The sequence below is a fragment of the Larus michahellis genome, chromosome 14, assembly GCF_964199755.1.
Source record: "Larus michahellis chromosome 14, bLarMic1.1, whole genome shotgun sequence".
In the NCBI taxonomy this organism is placed as follows: Eukaryota; Metazoa; Chordata; class Aves; order Charadriiformes; family Laridae; genus Larus; species Larus michahellis.
Window position 1 is genome coordinate 4008094 of NC_133909.1, and position 20748 is coordinate 4028841.

The 20748-nt window shown below is 41.4% G+C and overlaps 1 protein-coding gene across 2 annotated transcripts in view; it reads right to left on the reverse strand.

Annotated features, from left to right (window-relative positions):
• Positions 1–20748, reverse strand: part of COX10 (cytochrome c oxidase assembly factor heme A:farnesyltransferase COX10) — a 110937-nt gene that overhangs the window by 81221 nt on the left and 8968 nt on the right. For both annotated transcript variants that reach the window (XM_074607394.1, XM_074607395.1), the window contains exon 4: positions 17847–17971. In XM_074607394.1, the coding sequence (XP_074463495.1) occupies positions 17847–17971 (125 nt within the window). The remainder of the gene's footprint in view (positions 1–17846; positions 17972–20748) is intronic.

Consider the following 20748-nt stretch of genomic DNA (forward strand, 5'->3'; position numbering starts at 1 on the left):
GAACAGGACATGCTCGGATGGACAGACCACTTGACTTTCCTATCAAGCTGTCCAGATCTTTAAGGGTGGACGCTGATAGCGAAGAATTGCAGAAGTGCCTTAAAATACCAGGTGAGTAGATGTGGAATGAGAGGCAGAGGCCAGTATGTATGAATAAATGTAAATGTTACGTTGCCCGTGGAAAAGAAACCAATCATTTTCCCTTAGGAAGGACACCACGGGGTAGGAACAGGTAGGTCTATGAAAGAGTCAGTCACTATTCAGGAATCATTTTAAAAAGAAAAGGAAAACAAAAGCTACAGGCACCATAGCAGAGAGAGATGATTGCTGTGATTGATTACCGTCCCAAGAGGTCTTGTTTAATTTTAATTATGTTAAGGACTTGATTAATCCAATTTGCTGTTCTGAGTTCTGCTCACTAACAGAGTGTGTGTATGTGTGTACACACGCACGTGTTGGTTGAGGGAGGGATGCTGCCCTGCACAAACACTGCCACTGTACAAATCCCTTCTATATCCCTGTCTACACCCTCAGGGGACACAGTTTGGGTCCCCCTTTCTCAAAAAGAAGCTCACAAACCTAGCAAAGAAAAGACAAAGGCAATCCCAGGTACAGAACAACTTCCAAAACGGAGTAGATGTCTTCAGCCTGGAAAAGGGCAAGCAAGGGTGACTATTAGAGATGTCTATAAAATAATACACGGCATGGAAAACCAACAGGGAGATGAGTAGTCATTGTCTCTCCCAGTGCTAAAAAGGGAAACTGGAGAAGTTCATGGAGGAAAGTTTCCACAGATACAAAGACACCATCATTTTTTCCAGAAGTCCCTGACACAAAACTTGCTGGAGAGTCTTCTGGAGACTGATCCCTTCATGCCTGTGCTCATCTTAACCTTAAGTATCTTCTACCATATATTTTTGATACTGATTTCACCTACCAAAGCAAAATATCCTTTTCCATCTCCACTCCAAACAAGTGTGGTGGGGAGACGTCAAGGGACAATGAAAAGGAGAAGGAAACTCAACAGTGCAGAAACTGGAGACGAGCTGGAGGCACAGACCAGCCTTCTCCAGGAACGGCCACTGTCCCTGTGGGCGCTGCCCAGTCATGCTCCAAGGAGGATGAGAAGGTCTCAGCTCCTGGGACCTCCCATGTCAGGCATTCTCCTCTAAACGCTGCCGATATCCAACAGGGCCAGGAAGAGATTAATGAGGAGGTCCCATGACCCGATGGACCTGAGACAGGGAGGGCATCAATGGGTCCTGCTGAAGAGAGGATTCCTGCATCAGAGCACCCTTTGGCCTAACCTGTGATGGTCTTTCTTATGAGAGAAACTAAGCAAATAAAGCTTGCTTATGATTTACAACAAGTGGAGAAGGCTTTTTTTGGTTGTTTATAGAAGTGCTGTTTGTGCTCAGCACTGAACGAGCACTGAAAAGTTGTGCTTTCTCCTATTTTGCTTAGGGAATGTTGAGCAAACCAGCCCCACCGCTCCCCGTGTCCCACGTGTGACAGATGCTCAGCTCCAGGGATGTTCTGCGGACCCTGCGGTTAATGCTAGTGACATCTCAAGCCATAAAAATAGACTTACAGGCATCCACTGGAGCACTCCGCACCCTACCGTAACAACCCCTTTTGAACAACTCGGCAGCCTGGGATCTGTGTGCCTGCCCTCAAATGTAAAAATGTATTCATAAATAAGTCAGAACCCATCACAATTAAGCTACTTTCAGTATTCAAGATCATAATCAAAATCAAAGAGATGATTTACTCTGAAGATTTCAAGTGACATCTGCTGAAATAAAAATATAGTTTGGAAAAAGATTGTAAAAAGATGACTACGATATTACCAGTAACTTTTACATCTGTCATTAATTTTCACTTGGTTTTATCTGCTCTCCCAGTCTGCATCCAATTTCACATTGACTTGTGTTTTATTACAGTCCCAACGCGGAGCCCATCAACCAAAAAGACTAATAATTGCCTATGAAATGCAGCAAATAGCGAGGATATTGTTTCCCTTTACTTCGCAAACCATAGGGTCTTTAAGCAACTGGTAAGAAGGAACCTCGATAGCCTTTAAATTGTCTCTTTCCAGAAGGCAAGAGGCAACGAATATGTATGTAATAAAGCAGAATTGTCCCCTAAAACCTGGAAAGGGTTAATTAAGTTACACTTCTTGAACCCGTTAGTGAATGACGTTGAAATGGCACAGAACCATTTTCCGGCACAGCGTACCCGAGACAAACTTCCCCCAGTGACCATAATTTAAGGCTACTTCTTAAAGAGCCTTTTAAAGCTCAGCACTACAGAGAACTGCCGAGGCCTGTAATAGTATCTCCCTCGCCTTCCTCCCCTGAAAATACACCAAACTCCAAAGTATACATTTAACACCCAAGGGTCCTACCTGTCTTTAAGGAATTTTTAGGAAGTAGATGGCTACCTCAGGCTATTTAAGTACTTTGTAGTAAGACATCAATGGCATGTATAGAGATATTCCTTTGATCATTACACCACTGGAAAAAAAATAAGAAAACAACCCCTAAATCTTCACGGTATAAATTTACGCTTGGAACTCAGCGACGTAAGAATCATCATCCTACAAACCCACAAATGGCATTCAATTCAGTCCCGGTGTTCTCGCTCATGTGATAGCCTTTGATATTCCCGAGGATGAAAAATGAATACATTTTACTACAAAGACGATTTGTGAACAAAGGCCGTTTTAATTTTGGTTTTCTATTGAAGAAGAAGAAATCAAAAGTTAAAGGGGGAAATCAACAGCTAGACCAATGATTAACCAAAACCAACGATAAATGAATGAAATTGAGATTTTCTCTTTTGTAATTCCCAGCAGCACGTTTCAGAACTTTTTTTTTTTACTATTCTGTTTTTCAGTTCAGAATTCAAATTACAATTAGTAGGAGGCAGAATTTAAACCATTTTCATTTACATTACCTGCACCGAGGATACAGTATCGTCTTCCTTTAGCTGTATAATGAAAAGCCTCAACAAAGAAAAAAAAAGCAGTTAAAGGAGTTTTATTTTAAGGGCTGCTCTTGAAGAGCGAGAGGATGTGAACATCTGTGAAAAACAAGTGCAGAAAGACGACTAAGATACGCAGATAAATCATTAGTTATATTAAGATATGAAACAGGCACCCAAAGAATGGCATAAAATGTAAATGAACTTTGGGATCTGGTCTCTTAATTTGACAGCTGTTTGACAACTGCAAAATGGAAAACTGACCTCAGACAACTGTGTATAAATGAGACTATTAAGCAGAAGAATTTCACATGGAATGATACAATATACACGGCAGTAACTCCTCACATGGGAATAGATAAATGCAGACTGGAATTTTTATTGTCTTTGAAGGTGGTGATGTTAAAAAGACTTGAATTTCACAAAGAGGAGCTGTACGCTACATTATCACAATTAATGCCACTTTCTGAAACAGCGGGACTGTCGCCCACAGAAGCACACTCACGCGTAACCCACAGGCATTTAAAAAACGTACCCGATGGAGCAGCTCTGGAGCCAGGGAAGAAACCGTCTTCTGCACCAGGGCTGCAAATCCGAAGCCAGCAAAAGAATACAGGGACTAGATCACGGGATAACTCATTTGAGGGGTTTCTTTGGAATTTACGGGTAGTCACGATTACACATGGAAATATCTATCAGCACAGCAGAACCAGAACAGACACTGCTCCGTGGAGAGAGTGGCTTAAGGAAATAGTCTGCAATTTTGGCCCCCATGGAGAGACGTTCCTGGTAAGAGTGGCGAGGCAGAGAGAGGGAAACACCTACCACAGCTGCCTGAAGCACGGTTTAAATCTGATACTCTCATCAGTAACAGAGAATTAAACAGAAAACAGGGAGAAAGCCTACTTTTAGATGTAACCAACCATTTCTACTCATAGTTCTGCTCCAGATCCCCCGATAAGGGCAGATCTTCCAAGAGCATCCCCAAGCACCACTTCTCCGCGTTCTCCAGCGATGCAAAGAGCCATTTGTGATAAATATGTTTCATTCCAAAAGCAGTTAAGCACTTGGCTGTTTCTTTTATTTCTCTCTTTGGGACAAATACTTAAAATCAGCCTTCCCTGCCTTTGTTTTTAACCACAAAAAACACCCCACAGAGGACGCACAACCTGCAACAGAAGAGACAAAAAAACCCACCCAAGCACTTGCAGTGAAATCCAGTCTTAAAAAGAAAGGTTACAGCTCTCCAAGCACAAAAGGTTAGCAACAACTGCAGCAGAAGTAAAGCAGCTTTTGGGGGTCAAGAGAAACCAAAGGGTGGATTTTTAATTAGAAAAGCAATTTGCTGTGCAGCTCCTTTAATTTTCAGTAGCAGTTTTGGGGGGAGGGAAGGGGGGGAGGAGGGAGGACTTGGGTTTTTTGGTTGTTTGGGTTTTATTTCTTTTAAAAAATCTCATGTTCAGTTGTATGTCTCAGTGTCACTCAATTTGTTAGTAACTAAAATGAAACTGAAAAATAAACAAAGCAAATGCCAAAGGTTTAAAAGAAGATGTGAGCACCATCACCAAAACCTTTATCATCCAAACCACCTGTAGCAACCACGCACTGCGAGAACAGACTCCTTTTGTTCATTTTTAACTTGCCTTTTGCTAAAAGCTCTGATTCTTGGTTTCAAGAGACAGTAAATAACCATTTCCTAAATACCTTCTCCCTGCCGGTTATGCTTTTACAGACCTTCCTCACGCTCTGCCTCACCGTCACCTCCTTAATGCTATTCGGAAACTAATTATGGCATTGTCTTAATACCCCTGATTTATTCTTATGCAACCCTGGCAGAAAAACAGCTCTGGGAGTCCAAGATGACTAGTCTCCAGATATCACCAGACCGACAGAACCACGTCTGCATGACGACTTGAAGAAGGTTTGTGCTTTATAGGTTATCCATTTTCTCTGACTCCAGCAGTACTTCTAGTAAAATATTTTAACTCTCCCTCCAAAACCTGCCCCGCTCATAAGCCTCTGCATCACCTCTTGGCCCCACTTCAAAAGAAACTTTAGAAACATCCAGACCAGGAGGGAGTTAAAGTCAACCGTCATCTTGCAGAGGAGGCACGAATGATTTCCACCAGGAGCAGTCCTCGCTCTGCAGACTTTCATCAAGGATGAGGCATGGGAATCCAACACCCAGATCGCGGTTCAGCCTTTACCCAGTTAAGGCTGAGACTCTGCCAGGTGATATTCTGCATCTGTCCCTTCCAGACACCGCCCTGCTACTTATCCACAAACTCATGGGGACTTTCCTTGGGGTGAGAAAACCTTCACCGAGCAGAGACAGCCGGATGAACCAGGGGCTCTCTGCCCCGCATGCTCCCGCTGTCCGGAATCTGCTAAAATGACGGTAGAAACACTTTGGGAATCAAGCTGTACCCAGTATGGACAGCAAATTAAACACAGCAGAGTCCTCCGCCTCACTCCAACTTTGTTTTCCATTTCCAATTCGGTTCCTTCCCTCTCTAAGGCCACTTCAGATAAACATTTTTATAAAGGATGTCCTTCAAAGATAGTATTTTCCGTTTATTGCCCTTTAACAAACACAAGGCATTTTAAGCCTTAATGCATCTTGTAAAAGATTATTATTTTTAAAAGTATCTAATTTCAGAACATAAAAATTGAAGCTGAACTATTCAGCCTGCTTTCAAATGCCATCACCTTTATGATACTCTCTGAAGTAAAAACGGATTGTCGTGTCTCTGTTAGGAGCATCAACATAAATCTTGACTGTAATAAGAAACAAGTCTTAAAAGGGGGATTATAGGGACAGATTTTCATCTTCTAGAAGTCTGTTTTCCTTCAAAAATTTACATAATCTATCCCGATCCAGACAGCGTTAAGTTAGCCGTTAGGGACCTGAGAATACCAAACCTCAGAGATGTGCAAACATGTTTGCTTTAAAGTCAAAGCTTATATTACGAAGCTGCTGCAACTCTTACATTTCCATCCACGCGTCCCCTTTTATTTCTTGTCCCAGTTTAACGATACTTCCAACATGCCTTGTGCTTGTTAATCTGGATGATGCACCTAATGATTTTGGTATTGAAAACTAACCTCCTCCTTCAGTTTCCATACAGATCTCATAAAAACCAGAAGAAATGGATTACTGCCCAGAGCTGTGGTTTACTCGTTCATTAAACAGCTTACACTCAGAATCCTCTTAAAAAGTCACTTAGTGGTAAATGGCTATTCGACACTACAAATAAAAAATTTTAAAAAGAATTTACTACAGCTTTCTATTCATACCGGTGTTATAATCCCACTGGGGATACTGCTGAATTTTTGGTGCAATTTGGACTGCCATTTCCCACCAGAATCCAAGGAATTGTGGAACAAAATATAAATATATATTAAAAAATATAAAAATATATATAAAAATTAGTAAATAAATACATATATTCTACACCTTCCCAAGGAATGCATCAGATGCCCATCTATTTAAAGCGCGACAAATCTTAAAACAAAAAATCCAACCGTCAGAACTGTGGGTAGAAGAGATCTTTTTAGGACAACTGACAAACACCCCAAGAGCTGGCCCACATCGATATCGTGCACGCCATGTGTGCTCATCCTACCGTAAATTAGGCAGCTGACCCACTGGAAACCTCTCGCGTGGCGTAGGCACGCTTCCAAGAATCGAGCAACATACCTTGCGAGTGCCTAGAGCAACACCCAACCCACTCCGTGAGCAGAAATACAAAGAAAAAAAATCAAGAAGCATTTTATGAGTAAGAATTCTAACCAGCATAAATCAACTCTCAATGACTTTCTTGTTTCTTCTAGGATGTGACGCGTGTTGATTTTCAGTAAACTCTAGGCTGCGGGTAGTAAGCAGCCTTACCAACAAACACAAGCTTGGACAAATTTTAATACTTCCTCCAGCACTTCCAAGGTTCAGTTCAGTCACGTCCAGGAAGAAGATGGATGGTCCTTGAGTTTTTACATGCTTAATGCAGCTTGTTTCCATTCAAGACTACATCTCTCGTGACAGTAACTACCTTCTTTGATTTCTACAGCCTAATCAACTTGCTTTTCAATCTTCCCTCTACCCTCCCGTGAAAAGGGATGCAACTCGGAGAAGTGGTTTGCTCTTTAAAGGCAAATCCTCATACTTTAACACTCCACAACTTCACAGGTTGCAAACTCTGCAGGACACATCTTCTTACACTGGGAAAACACCGGACTCTATTGCACTACAGATATTAAATAATAAAATTCTGTACTACCACCACAGATACGACGGGAAGGATCCTCTGTAACTTGTATCTGCAGACTCTACTTCAAAGACCTGGTACGGTGCCTTCAAAAATTTAATGGTTAAATGCCACAGCACTGACACAGGAGCAAATCACCACTATTACATATGACGGGGAGTTTTCAAAACTGGAACCAAACCCACCTATTGGTGCACCACTTCTGTCAGAGCTCGCTTTATCACGCTCTCGGTGACCTGCCACCATGACAACCCCAGAAGTGCTTTTCCAACAAACTACTTACAGAGTTTGAAGGAAAAATCAAAAGAATTATATCACTGTGATATTTGTGCCAAACTACCAGGACAGTTAAATTCTATATAAAGATAACGAAAAAGGATCAACGTGACCAAGGTAAAGAAGAGTTGAAATAATTAAGCACTTCATACTACACTGTCGTCAGACTTTGTAGTATTAGTTACTGCATGGGCTACAGAGACATTCACGCAGTACACGTGCGCGTGTTTACACCAGACGCCTCCTGAAACCTGAAGTACAGTTACTCTGAGCTTCCCCACATGAGAATTCCCGAGAAAACAAGATTTTCACTGTCAATAAAATAGCGCGTCTCTTCAACCTCGCAGTCACAGCAGTTCCAGCAACTGTGCAAGAAAGATCCTTTCCACTTTTCAGCGGAGAACATCCATAGCAACGGCTGCTTCACTCTTTCCTAGGAAAAGGTGTGCCAAGACCCTCCTCATCCCTTTCCTCATAACCTCAAGGTATGGCCTCTTCCTTCTCCCTACTCAGCTACAGCAGAGAAAGAGATGATTCCCCTGGGACTGCCCAAAAAACTACCCAAAACCCACTTCTGAGCTCCAGCAGATGAGGTCAGCAGAATCGACTTTGCACTAGGCTTTACAGTAAAATCTTGCACCTTTGGATAAAAAAAAAAAAAAAAAAGTCAAAAGACACAGGTAAATTAACGTCTCGCAGCCCGTACAAACACGAACATTATAAGTGCTTGCTCCAGCCCTCCTTGCCTTTGCCAACTCTAGCTGACGAGCGCTCTGCTAGCTCACGCCACTCTTCCTGGCCACCACTGACAATATCGGAGCGCGTAACAAAGACAAAGCAGAGCAAAACTTTGCATTAACAGCAACGACAGTCATGCGAGACTAAAGAAAGAGGACTTTTACTCCATTTTACTGCACAGAAATCCCGTCCGATATTATGAAGACAAAGTAGAATGTGAACTCATGGCATTTACACGGTATTTTTTAACAATGGAAATTTGAAGAGAAAAACCCTAAAATAATTCAAAAGGAAAGGGATTGTTAGAATGCTCTGGGTTTGTGTTTCAATGAGCTATTCCCTAAAGAAATGGTGTTGGTAGGCTGTTGCAGGGAACCAGGAAATAATTTTCCTTAACCCTTGTGAGTCATACTTCAGCACATACTCGTTATTTTTCGTACAGCACAGTACACAAAGTACCGGATCGCCTTCTTCGAAACTGTCAGGAGTCTAACTCAAGGCAATAAACAGGATGAATATAACACTACGTAAATTACAAAAAGAAAATGACATTTCACTAATTATCTAATAAGATTAGAATTTAATACTTGCATTGCTGAAGAAATTCTCAGCAATTTGGAAAACATCAGAACATGTATTTGAAGACTGACAAAAAAAAAATAATAAATCGACTAGCTATTTTCACTTTTCCTTTTCTAAACTTGGAAAGGCAATACCCCTGTGGATCAAAAGGCCAGATAAATCTTATTAAGTACTAGGTTTTCCCTTTTGTCTAGTGCTCTCACCACATTCCATCATTTCAGTCCTTTGAAATTCCTTTGTTCTGCCTGTGATCAGGGTTTCCAGGGGAAATCTGGCATTGGATCTAAAGGGAACCCCACACCACTGAAGTATTCCTGACAATTAATCATTTGGTAAATTATATCTTTCTTTTCCCCCTACCTCACTTGCCCTCAGTATTTCCAGAGAGCCTTTTAGTGTGGTGCTAACGAGAGAAAACTTCCTGCAGCATCAAAACACATCGTCTTGAGGATTCACGTACGCACAGAAGTTAGGCCGTTTCTGCAGTTATAACCCGAAAGTTCTAATCTGCCAGACTGATATTTCAGAATGACAACAGGAATTTTCTCTGTATTCCCTCTCAGACCATATCTATCATCAGAGCCTACATGGAAAAAAGGACAATTTCAGCCGGGGAGAAAGAAAACAGAGGACCTCGCAGTGTCCTGGCGGCGGGGAGGAGGCTCCATGTCCACAGCCACATCTCCTCCATAAAATCCCCGTTGCCATCCCACCTGCTTTCTGGCGTTCGTTCAGGACACAACTGCTCACCAACAAGCACAACCCAGGGGAGAAAGTCTGCACCCAACATTTATACCAATTGCCCCGTTAACTAAATAACAAACAATAGGACACACTTATTTTGTGCATCTAGTGGAATCTTTATCAGATCAGGAAGCCTGATGACCCGCGAAGAAGGGCCACAACATTAAATACAACTTTTTATCCACTCTTTAGGGTTTTTAGTTGGATTTTAATTTATATGAAATGTAACATAAAAATCAAACCAAAACATTTTGATTTAAACTCCTCTAAAATCTGAAGCTTTACGCTAATAAGGAACGCCACAGAGGGAGACAACGTAGTGAAAAAGGATGCTGGTTTATTTATTTGTACTTTTTTTTGTTGAACATCACACTTTGGTGACTGGGGTCTCAGTGCTCCTCCCTCTAGGGCTGTGGGAAGCCATCCACTTTCTTTTGAAGACTCTTCATGCACAATACTCACACAATATGCATATGAGGAAAGAGAATTTCTTCCAACAATGGTACGCATTAATTTATAATATTTTTCAAAGATCCATTACCAAGTTTCAGTTGTAGGTCAAATAATTTATGCTTTGCAAAGATAATCTCTGCATTTAAAATTTATCGGGCCTTCAGAGGTTGGTTCTCATTAGTGCTCATCATTTTCACTCTCGTGAAATACGTCTTCGCAAGCTGAACCATTCCTACTCGATATCAAGGATTCCTACACGCTAACTTGATGTAACTGTTGCAATTACGAATCATCTGACGGAGCCGTAAGTTATGATCTTCAATGACCACTAATGAAGGTTGCCTAGCAGTTAAAATATCAAAGCAGCATATATCAGCACACTTTGGAGCACAAGATAGACTTCTCCAGTGTTGCGCTTCTCTTATATTTATTATGTACTGTAAATTACATCCCAGGCTGCCTCCAACACTGACATTCCCGTACTCCAGAGTTAAACACCAGGTTTTAATAACCACCCCTGACAATCTTTTGATCGCCGGGGGGGGCAGATGAAAGGCCGGGCCGCCTGCTGCAGGCAATCTGCTCAGTCAAAACAGAGGGGACTTCAGAGGGAGACAGAGATGCATCAGGTGTTAATCCCAGCTGAAGATCCAGGAGTGCGGGCTGATGGACGCGCTCACCGTTTCCAGCCGAAAAAAGGGGAAGCGCCTGCCAGGATGCACGCAGGAAGGACAAGGTGCTGTTAGCCAGGCATGAAATATTTTGATTTGGAAACCCAAAACCTTGGAAAGTCATTTTAGGCTCTTTCTAAATCACTTTAAACCAATCACTCAACTATCTGATTTTTCAAATACGCCGTACGGAGCAAATCTTGTCGGCATTTAAAACAAGTTCTCTCATTCAAACACGGCAGTGTACTAATCTGCTAGGGAAAGAAGCAAAAAAAAAAAAAAGAATAATTCTCTAAGCTTTCAAAAAGTGGACAAGACGGAACTTTGAGTAGATTACTTGGGAAAAACCTGCACTGAGTGGAGTTGGGCTGGATGATCTGACAGACGTCATCTCCTCCAACTTGGGTCTGAATTACGGCATATTAATAACATCGGCATCGGAATAAAAACTTCCCACTCCATGCCTTCAGACATTCAATAAAGCATGTATTTAGTATGAAAAGTTTAGGCATGATGAGATAACACCAAATAACCACTTGGTTCGGGGGAACATAAGAACTGTTGCTGTTCTCTCTTTGTGTTGAGTTTCCTCACTGGGAAATACAGAGAAGGGAGTCTGAGGGACTACCAGATTCCTCCTATTTTTCTTTTCCACTTCTTCAATAATCCAAGCATCCATCACTAACTACCACTTTCTGCACATTAGTTTAAACCTTGTTTTATTTTTCTCTATTGCTTCAATCCTTCTAACAGATTTCTCTATAGATTTCTCTATAGATTTCCTCAGAAGCCACAGCAGCAGCTCCCTGAAAGGAACACAACTACTAACGTCACATCACTTTACAGTATTTTTCACAGCCACAGAAAGCAAACAGTTTCCTTGGGGCCTAATAGTCCAATCTGAACCATTGTTACTTCTATGACCAAAAAACCTGCATTAAACATCTCTCAGATGGGGAAACTGAGAAGCAAGTAGTATTGCAGGGCCTCTGATCAAGCTAAAACCAGAATATTTACAAAACTTGCAGAAACAAAAGAAGATACAAATTAAAAAAACTCTGTGCTCACGAGATTGGTGGGACCCAACCACATACAAACCTCCCAGGTTCCTTCTCATTCACAAAAGCTGTTTGATGGGGCAGGGGACGACAGAGGAAAGAGGGGCTGAGTTAATACTTAAAAACTATTTCATCCGCCGCATCTCATTCACATAAAATCATCATTGTTACTGCTTGACCTGAAACAAAATGTGGAGTTGATAAGGAGAAGACTCGACTCCACTCCACCATGGAAGCTGGCGGCACATCTCCTAGCCACCCTCCTCCTCCCAACGATGCAGGTGTTCACAATAACTAATTCCTCATGGGTTTGTTTTTTTTCTTTTCCTCTCCTTGAAAAATGAATTACTATTTTTACAGGCCCAGCAAGCTAAAACGGTTACAGCCAATATATCTTGAGAGAGGAACAAGGTGTTGGACCTCTGACAATCAGCGCTACACATTCTTTCAGAACGTTTACTCCAAAATTAAAAAAAACGAAACCCTCAAACTTAACATTTTCCTCCTCCTTTCATCCCGTTGCATGACCTTCAACACCAGGTGGCTCAGAAAACTACAACTACACGACAAACATCAACTCGTTATGATTAAGCGCAGGACTCCGAGCACATTAGCAGGACTCCAACTGACGACGTCGTTGCTTGGCCCGTGTGGTAGGAACAGTTTATCTGAATTGGAGCAATTTGCCCGGTTTGTTCCCTTGAGACCACGCGTTGCTCATTAGCACATACTTGCAAAAACAACTGTAAAAACGTTGATTTTGGACCATCAGTGCAGCAAAGCACAGCTTCATCTACAGGCAGCGGAGGTGTGATGAGGATTTAAAAATGTTACTGTATTTGTAAGCTCCAGTTGACCTTTCTCTGGAAAATGGGGCAATAGTCGCTTGTCTAAGTAGGCTTATTACTTTTGTAGCATTTTTTAAGTCATGAGTACTGGCCAATCGAGTCATTACAGGACAGCAAAATATCATAAAAGGTGAAGACTGCAGCTATCCTTCTGGTAAGGTAGAGATAGTGAAGTGGATTAAAAACTGGATGAGAGGCTGCTCTCTTTTGACTTTACTTAGCCTGGTGCCCACCACCGCGGTACCCAGATGACCATCACAGTTTGTCCTAACAAAAAAGACCACAGACAAGGTCCCTGGGCTGGCAACTGAACTCCAATCCTGAATTTCACTCCATTATTTTAATGCTAAAGCCACCCCTCCCACCCTTAAACAGCTACACTTCTAAGGGATCATCGCTGTCAAGAGAGGATGACATTAAGAGCAAAACGCAGCCATCAGATCAGAGCCTGAAGGGACGGGGACGTTCACTGGTCTTACATTCGTTCTCTCATTCCCATTAACATATTTACTATATTTCTTCTTTTCAGCTCTCTAACTTCAGCTAAGATATTCAGTCCGGTCTGCTTCCTTTTCAAGGTGCCATCAGTCAAATCCAACCACATCATTTTATCTCTCGGTTACTAAATTCAAACCATTTTAAACATCCTGCTTTCATCTTTATAGCTCGCTCCCACTTTTTAACCGTGCTGCAGTTACAGAAGAATGTACTTGACATATAAAATGTGCATGCGATTCCTTTAACATTTTAATGCCGTGTATTGTGTTGTAAACATCTCTTCATGTTTTATCTCCTTCTCCATAAATCAGAGGCTAGTATCTTAGAAGTCTCAAAAATGACATGTTTTCTCCATAATATAAATGTAACAGTCTACTCCTTGAAACTTGAGTCAGCTTTCAAAAAAATCATCAAAACCCAGAGCTACAAAGAAGCAAAAGATTATTAACTAATTAAGTATCATTTTCTCCCACTCCATTTCTGTGACAGCATGAGTCTAGCATAGAAAAAGAAAAAGTTACAAGATTCATCCCTCACCAATCAGAAAACCAATGTTTTTGTTATTCTTTTTTGTCACTGTTATGAATGGCACTAAGGTAAAATACCTTCTTGTGTATCCGTACCAACGTACAACGCTGCAAGAGTCAGGAAAGTGGACAGTATAGAAAAGTGATATGCTAGGAATAATTGTTTTATTCAAGATTAACATGCAGTGTTTACAAGATGAAACCCCAGAACATATTTCCATTTCCTTACCATAACTGCAATTAATAAGACTGATCTCTTCTAATGAGATTTTCCGGTGGTTTTGGCTAGCTTAGTAATGTTACAGTAAAAACGTATCTCGGTCTATTCCTTGGTAAATGCATTAAGTGATTTTTTTTTTAATTAAAAACCACCGTAAAATATTGATTATTTTGAAAAGATAGAACACTACTAAAGAACACCTGTCCAAAATAATTTTAAGTTACTTTAATGACGGAAAAAAGAAAGTGCGCCATTAGAAAAAGAGGGGGGGTGGGGGGGGAAAGAAAGAGGAAAGCAGTTTTAGCAGGTGGGAGTGAGAAGTGGTGACATGTTGTAGTACAACAGCGAAGGGCTGAAGGATATAACGCAGTGTTGCCTGATGTGGAAGAGAAGCAGGGACCACTGGATTAACGTGCCACTAAAATGCTAGATTAGGTGCGAGGTACAACTCCGAAGGATTGCGATACGAAGGAGTGAGGCAGAGGCAGAACTGCTGGTAGAGGACAAGAGAAATAAAACACTATCTTTCCTCTGGCACCTCCCAGCAGGAGTTTACTCCCTTAGAGCCCACAGACCCAACACGCTCTACAGGAAAACCCGAGGACCCGCCGGTATTTATCCACATCCCCAGAATTCATAACATTTTCCACCAGCCTGAGGGATTCTGTTTCTATCAAACTACTGTCCAACATAAATTACTCCAAGATTCTTCTCCTGACAGCTTCTACACAAATGTTTCTACAATGACCTCGCTGTAGAGCGGGCACCACGTTTCCCCCCAACGCAAGCCCGTGCTCAAGTACTTTTTGTCTATGTTTTCCAGGATATTTTCAAACACAACTTTTTCACTGTCATTTCACACACACACAAAAAAAAAAGTCATAAGCCTTTAAAAAATAATCACCCAGTTTCACAGAATCGTCATTAAAAATACATTATTTCTACTTGCATCGCAAAGTACAGCTAGAATTTAGAATTTACGGGTTGTGAAACTTGTTTGTAAATACATGCCTTTGATTGATAAATACCCAGATTGTACTTCTATAAACAATGGAAAAATACAATGCTGCCAAGTCCCATAATTCTTTTATTATTACTTTATTGTTAAGGACAGTGAAAGTGGGGCAGGAACCTTCACTCTGCCCAATTTTTGTAACTTTCTAGCTCTTGCAGTTAGGGGAAAAAAAAGTGCTTAGAGTATGGCATACACCCATCTGAAATCAAGAGAGGAAGTGATAATTAAAGGATCATTTTAGATCAACTTCGTACAGGAACAAAATACGACAACTTGGTCTCTGTGTGTTACTTAGCGTAGTCCTGGCTCCCTCCCCAGTAGTTAATTCAACCTAAATAGTTAATTCAACTTCCTTCAATGCAGGTAAACTGGACTCAGCTCCTACCAGATTGCTAAAATGAAGTGGTCGAGAGAAGGAAAAAAACCACTCCTAATGACAGAATTTGAACCGTTAAAAGTTTGTATCAATACTTCCACAAATATTATGGAATCTCCATCACATTTTCACAGAACCAGGCTCCTCACATCCTGTCCTAAATCACGGGGAAGAATCTTAAACAATCGACACGTTACCTTCCCACGACATAGTTGAGGACTGTAAATCGCGAACACAGATTTAGCAGGGAAATGAGGGGTGGGAAAGACGAGTTGCCCTTAAAGATGTACAGATTTATAGCAAGATGGGAAGCGGAAAGACGGTTATCGTATAAAAAGGTCCTTAAGGGATAGCAAGGAGCAACAAGGGAAACATGAGTCATGAGCTGCCAGAGAAGAGGATGCGTATGGGGAGCAATGGACAGAGCGAAGTAGCAATAAAGGAAGTTCCAAGTCAAATGTGCTGCCTCCCAAAGGTCGAGAAGGATACCCAAGCTTACAGTATTTATCGAAAATTAAATTCCCAGCCAATTCGGACACTGCAGCACCGGGAAAGGGTTGCTCATCGACTGAAAGAATCCATTGACAAACAAGGTCCTGGCCCACAGCTCTTTTTTTTTTTGCTTTGTTACCAACTCTGCTGCTTTATTTTCCTTAATGAGAGGAGTTGCCTTGAAGGTCTATCTGCATAGGCAAGTGGCTCAACATGAGCGAGTGGGCAAACTTAAAGCATTCAGCTGAGATTCTGAAAGAGTTTTACACTCTGTGAGGCCGGAGTAAGCTTCTCCATTTAGGGGCATATTAACAGCTGTTCCTACGGTGAGACAACAGTGAGTAAACAGTGAATTTTGAGGCCAAGCACAAAGTTACTGCACTCCTAACTTTCCCTTCCCATTCCAGCAAGCCTCAAAAACGTCAGACTCCGAATTATGGTGCAGGATTTCTGGTACTCCCAAGTATCTCAACATTTTAAAAAGTGCCTTCCAAGAGTTTTTAAATACAGAGACAAAATACAACACTGAGCAATACGTAGAAGCTGAAGACAAAGAAAAACAGCTGCTTGTGCGTGAATATCATCTCTAGGATGATCTATCAAAATCTCAAGACAGACAGGTCACATGGGAGTCTCTAAACAAGAAATAATTAATTCTCCTCAGTCCAGTAGTATCCACATCAAAGGTGAAAGTAAACACGACAGTAAATATTTCAAAGGAGTGATAAGTCACAAAATGAATTTTTCATGTTAAAAAAAAGTAGTAAAGGAAAAAAGGGAGGAAAAAACCTTAGCTCTAAAATCGTATCATAACCAAGAAAGCGTCTCCTTATTTATGACAGCTTTTCTACCCAGACTTTATGTGAAAAATATGTACATGATAACCAAAGGTATACTTCAGAAAATAGCACGACTGACTTAAAATTATTTTTCAAGGCTACCTAAGTGTTTTCAAGTTAGGGAGGCTACCTAAATATTTCCAAGCAACGAAAAATCATGCAGCATCTTTCCTATTTTGCAGGGAAAACAGACGCGAAGTTAGCTGCCTGCCCCAATTTTAAGCTCAGTGAAAACAAACGGTAAAACCTGTACTTACTTCAGTCTGAGCAAGACACGTGGCTTATGGGTGCAACCTCAACAAGCACATCAGGTGCCTACAACTGAGGTGGTACAAGGTGTCAACATCAAAGAGGGCGACTCAATCAAGGTGACTCCAGGATGTAGATCACAGGGAACGTCCGTGCCCTGTGACATTCACAGGGTCCCAGCACTCACCCCCCAATCTCCCAGGTGATTGTTGGAACCCCAAAGTGCTATCAAAGGTGGCACTGCTACTGCCACTTCTTTTTCAGGCCATATTTACAATTGAAAGTTATAAATGTGGCTACTATGCTTTGTAACTCTGTTCAACACCACGAGCGTTGTTCCCCATTCACTAGTTCAGCTCTCACAAAATCAGAATTCCTTTGGGACTTAGGAAGAGCCTAACAGCAACTTTGCTTCACAGCTGAACTGCAGGAGAGCTGAGACACCAGCACCACGCTCCACAGGCACATTCACCCACGCAAAGAAGCACCCAGAACATCTGCGGCACAAAACAGCTACCACTCAATGGAGACTTTCAGTATGTTTTGTAGATGCAGGGGATTCCCTGATTCCAGCCTGAGCGTAAGCACCCAAACCCCACCAAAGTCCCACTACAGACTTTCAGAAAGGTGCTTTGAGCCATTCTTTAAGCAGGTCCGACAAGGTCATATAAGAACACAACCGAGGAACCAGGCTCGTAAGGCTGGAGCCCCGATGGCTATTCTTATACTCCAATTACACAGTCATTCCTATGTCATTTTCAGTGACCCATGCTCGGTATTATCAAGATAAACATTATTATTGGGAGGCTTAAAACCTCATCAACTCAATTCTGAATAAACACTGTGCCTAGCAACTACACTTTAATTCGCAGACTTTAATCCTTCCATGGTGTCAGTTTTAGTGGCTCAGAGCTCAGGCGGCAGCTGAAGGCACTGCACTGCCAGCCTTGGGAGCATCTCAGAAGCCAGGACACCCCCAGTTTACGGTACGGGTGAGGAGATGGACTGACCTGATTGATGGAGTTGGCAGCACAGGAGGCCAGTCCGGTTCCGAGGGAGGCGAGCAGGAAACACGTCAGGTCAAAAGGGACCGGAGCCATGGCAAAGCCAGCAGACGCCGTGCTTACAACCAGAGCTGCAACACAAGCCAGAGCACAGGTCAAGGCATCAACGAGAAACCATCTCCTTTCTACAGACCACTAGGGTTAAGATTGCTAAACCCTGTAAGAACCTTTGGGCAGACTAACTTTTTACTACTTTTACTGATCAAAGTAGCTCCAGGAACTGCATACAATTAATACCAAAACTCTACATAAAGAGGGCAAAGGTGAGAAGGAGAACTGTCACGAATGAAATGAGAAACTCAGAAGATCAGCACATCAGTAGATGAGGTGAGAATAAAACTTAGGCCTCTGTATTCTCTATTTTATGAGCTTGCCACAGGACCAAACTGCAACATGTACAGGTGATGCATTTGTTCCAGTAACTCACACATCATTGCAAAATGTAACATGGAAAAAAAAACCCAGTAAGAAAAATCCCAAATTGCGAGGTACGCATTATATAGCGGGAACTTAAGCAATGCAGAAAGTCAAAAAGAAACTCCGTGCACGCAGGCTACAGCTGGTGGAGTAACTTCACTGTTCAAGCATCTGCTCACACTGGTCCCATTTCACACGCGCAACTTCAGGCAGAAGGTAAAAAAAATAAATAAATAATAAATCACATCATCACATGGACCCAGCAGCTTTTAAAGGCCTCAAAATTTGAGTGGATTAATAAAAAAAATCCCTGTCAGTTTTGTCATCCAAAATTCTAGCTTTAGTACAGTACTGCAAGTCACATGCGTAAAATGAAAGTTACACAAGTCTCGATCCTAGTATTGTAATTACCCAAATAATAGGTCTTAGAAACCTTACTGTTGGCAAGAAATAATACATGAAAAATTTCTTATACTATAAAAGTCAGCACATTTACTGAATATTTTGCTCATGGCCTTGAAACTTACAATCTAAAATTAATAGTTATTAAACAGAAAGTATTTAAATAATATTTTGCATGTAATTACATGTTCCAGACCTCAGCTGGCTCAAATCAAAGAATCAAAATGTTCTTATCTTCCCAATTCCTACAGTCTTCCGCTTGCCTGAAGTTAAATGACAAATAAATAACCTTTGCTGACTGAAAATACCTGGATTATCTGCTAAGCTGCGTTACTTGAGATGAAAACCTAAATGTCACAGCAGCGACCTGCCGGCGAGGATGCACATGCAAAGTGCTAGTTTTACGAACCGTGCCTGCTTTAGAACCTTCGGATTTAATCCTAAAAAGACAGTGACGAAAACTAGCTGCTCATCAAAACTTTCCTCTAAGTATTAAAAACCATTGGCAGCTGAATGTTATTATAATAATACACATAATATTATTATATACGGGAATTATTTAGCCCCGTTATGGATTCAGAGGCTGCGAATGTGCTGCATCAGGGTCTCTGCCCGGTACCAAGCGGGGTCCCCCGGTTTCAATGCCCCAAAGCAGTGCCCGGCTCTCGCCGCCCTTCAGCTACCGCTAAAATCCAGTCGATCTGCAATGCAGCCCTATAACCCCACACAGACACGCAGCCACTCATCATTTCTGAAAGACTGGACCCCATTTGTTACACAAATACAACAGCATCTTGGTTTCAAACCCCTCGGATCCTTCTCAGTAGAGCGCACAAGAAAACAGGAACTGCATTGGTTTATAACCAATAAGGGTTAAAAAATACACCGAAAAGACGACGGTGAGAGAGTGGCGTTTGCATTTCTAAGAGTGATTACATTCATTTTTTTGCATAATAAATCACACGCTCACTTCTAGGCAAGAATTTAATTAAAACTTATCTTAGAGAGCACTTTACGCCAATTTATTATGGGAAAACAGCAACTCATTTACTGCAGAAGAAAGGTGGAGCGGATTGGCAAACAGTCAGTGTAACATTACCGTTACACTGACCTCAAAGAAATTCTAATACCGTACGGCTACAGCACTAATTAAAGTCCCCATTGATTTCTCTAGATTAATTTCAGCCAGTCATTTCAGTGTGACTTATCGGAACTTCATTTAAAAAGTCCGAGGCCCATCCTCTCACTTATCCCATCGAATCAGGTATTTGGAGTTGTTTGGGCAGCGCTCTGGACACCAGCGCGTTCCCCGCTTGCCTCGCGGCCCAGCGATTCAAATCCAACACGTCAAGAGTAAATAAGAAAAGGTTCCCTTTGGATTGGGAAGTTTATTTTCTTTCACCGTGGAAGCGATCATTTCTTCTTCTGTTTTCCTCATGGAGGAAAAGTATATTTAATTGAGAACACATCAAGGGAATGAGGTCATTGACTCTGTTTGTTTTTTAATCTCTGTTAGTTTAGTGCTTTAGGGGCCAAATTAACTTCACCTTATTGCATAATAGATGGAATTGATCCTTTCAAGATTTGTTGATGAGAGTTGGCATTATATATGCTCTTCAGAAAGAAGCCAGGATTTAAACTTATGATCTCAGCCTAAACCTAATTTTTGGTCTTTTAAACATCTTTAGCTTTAACAAAAAAAAAAATCAACAAGGGACATTTGTCTCCAATTTCAACGTAAATTAAAAAGAAAAAGCTAATGGACTGGTGACAAAAAGAGTGAATTATGATGTTTCTAGCATAAAAACACATACGAAAAGTCTGTAGTGTACAGTAGTCTCTGCATTCCTCTTCGGCTTCATCGTAACGTGATCTGCCTTTATAAATCCCCGTATTTGTATTTATAGCATGCGAATCACTAAGCCATATTTTGTTTACCTCCTATTAAAAAGTAGCCAAGCCAAAACAAAAGCGTAGAAAGCCAAAGCAAACCAATTCAGCTTTAGATTGCCTTTCTGCTCCTGGACTG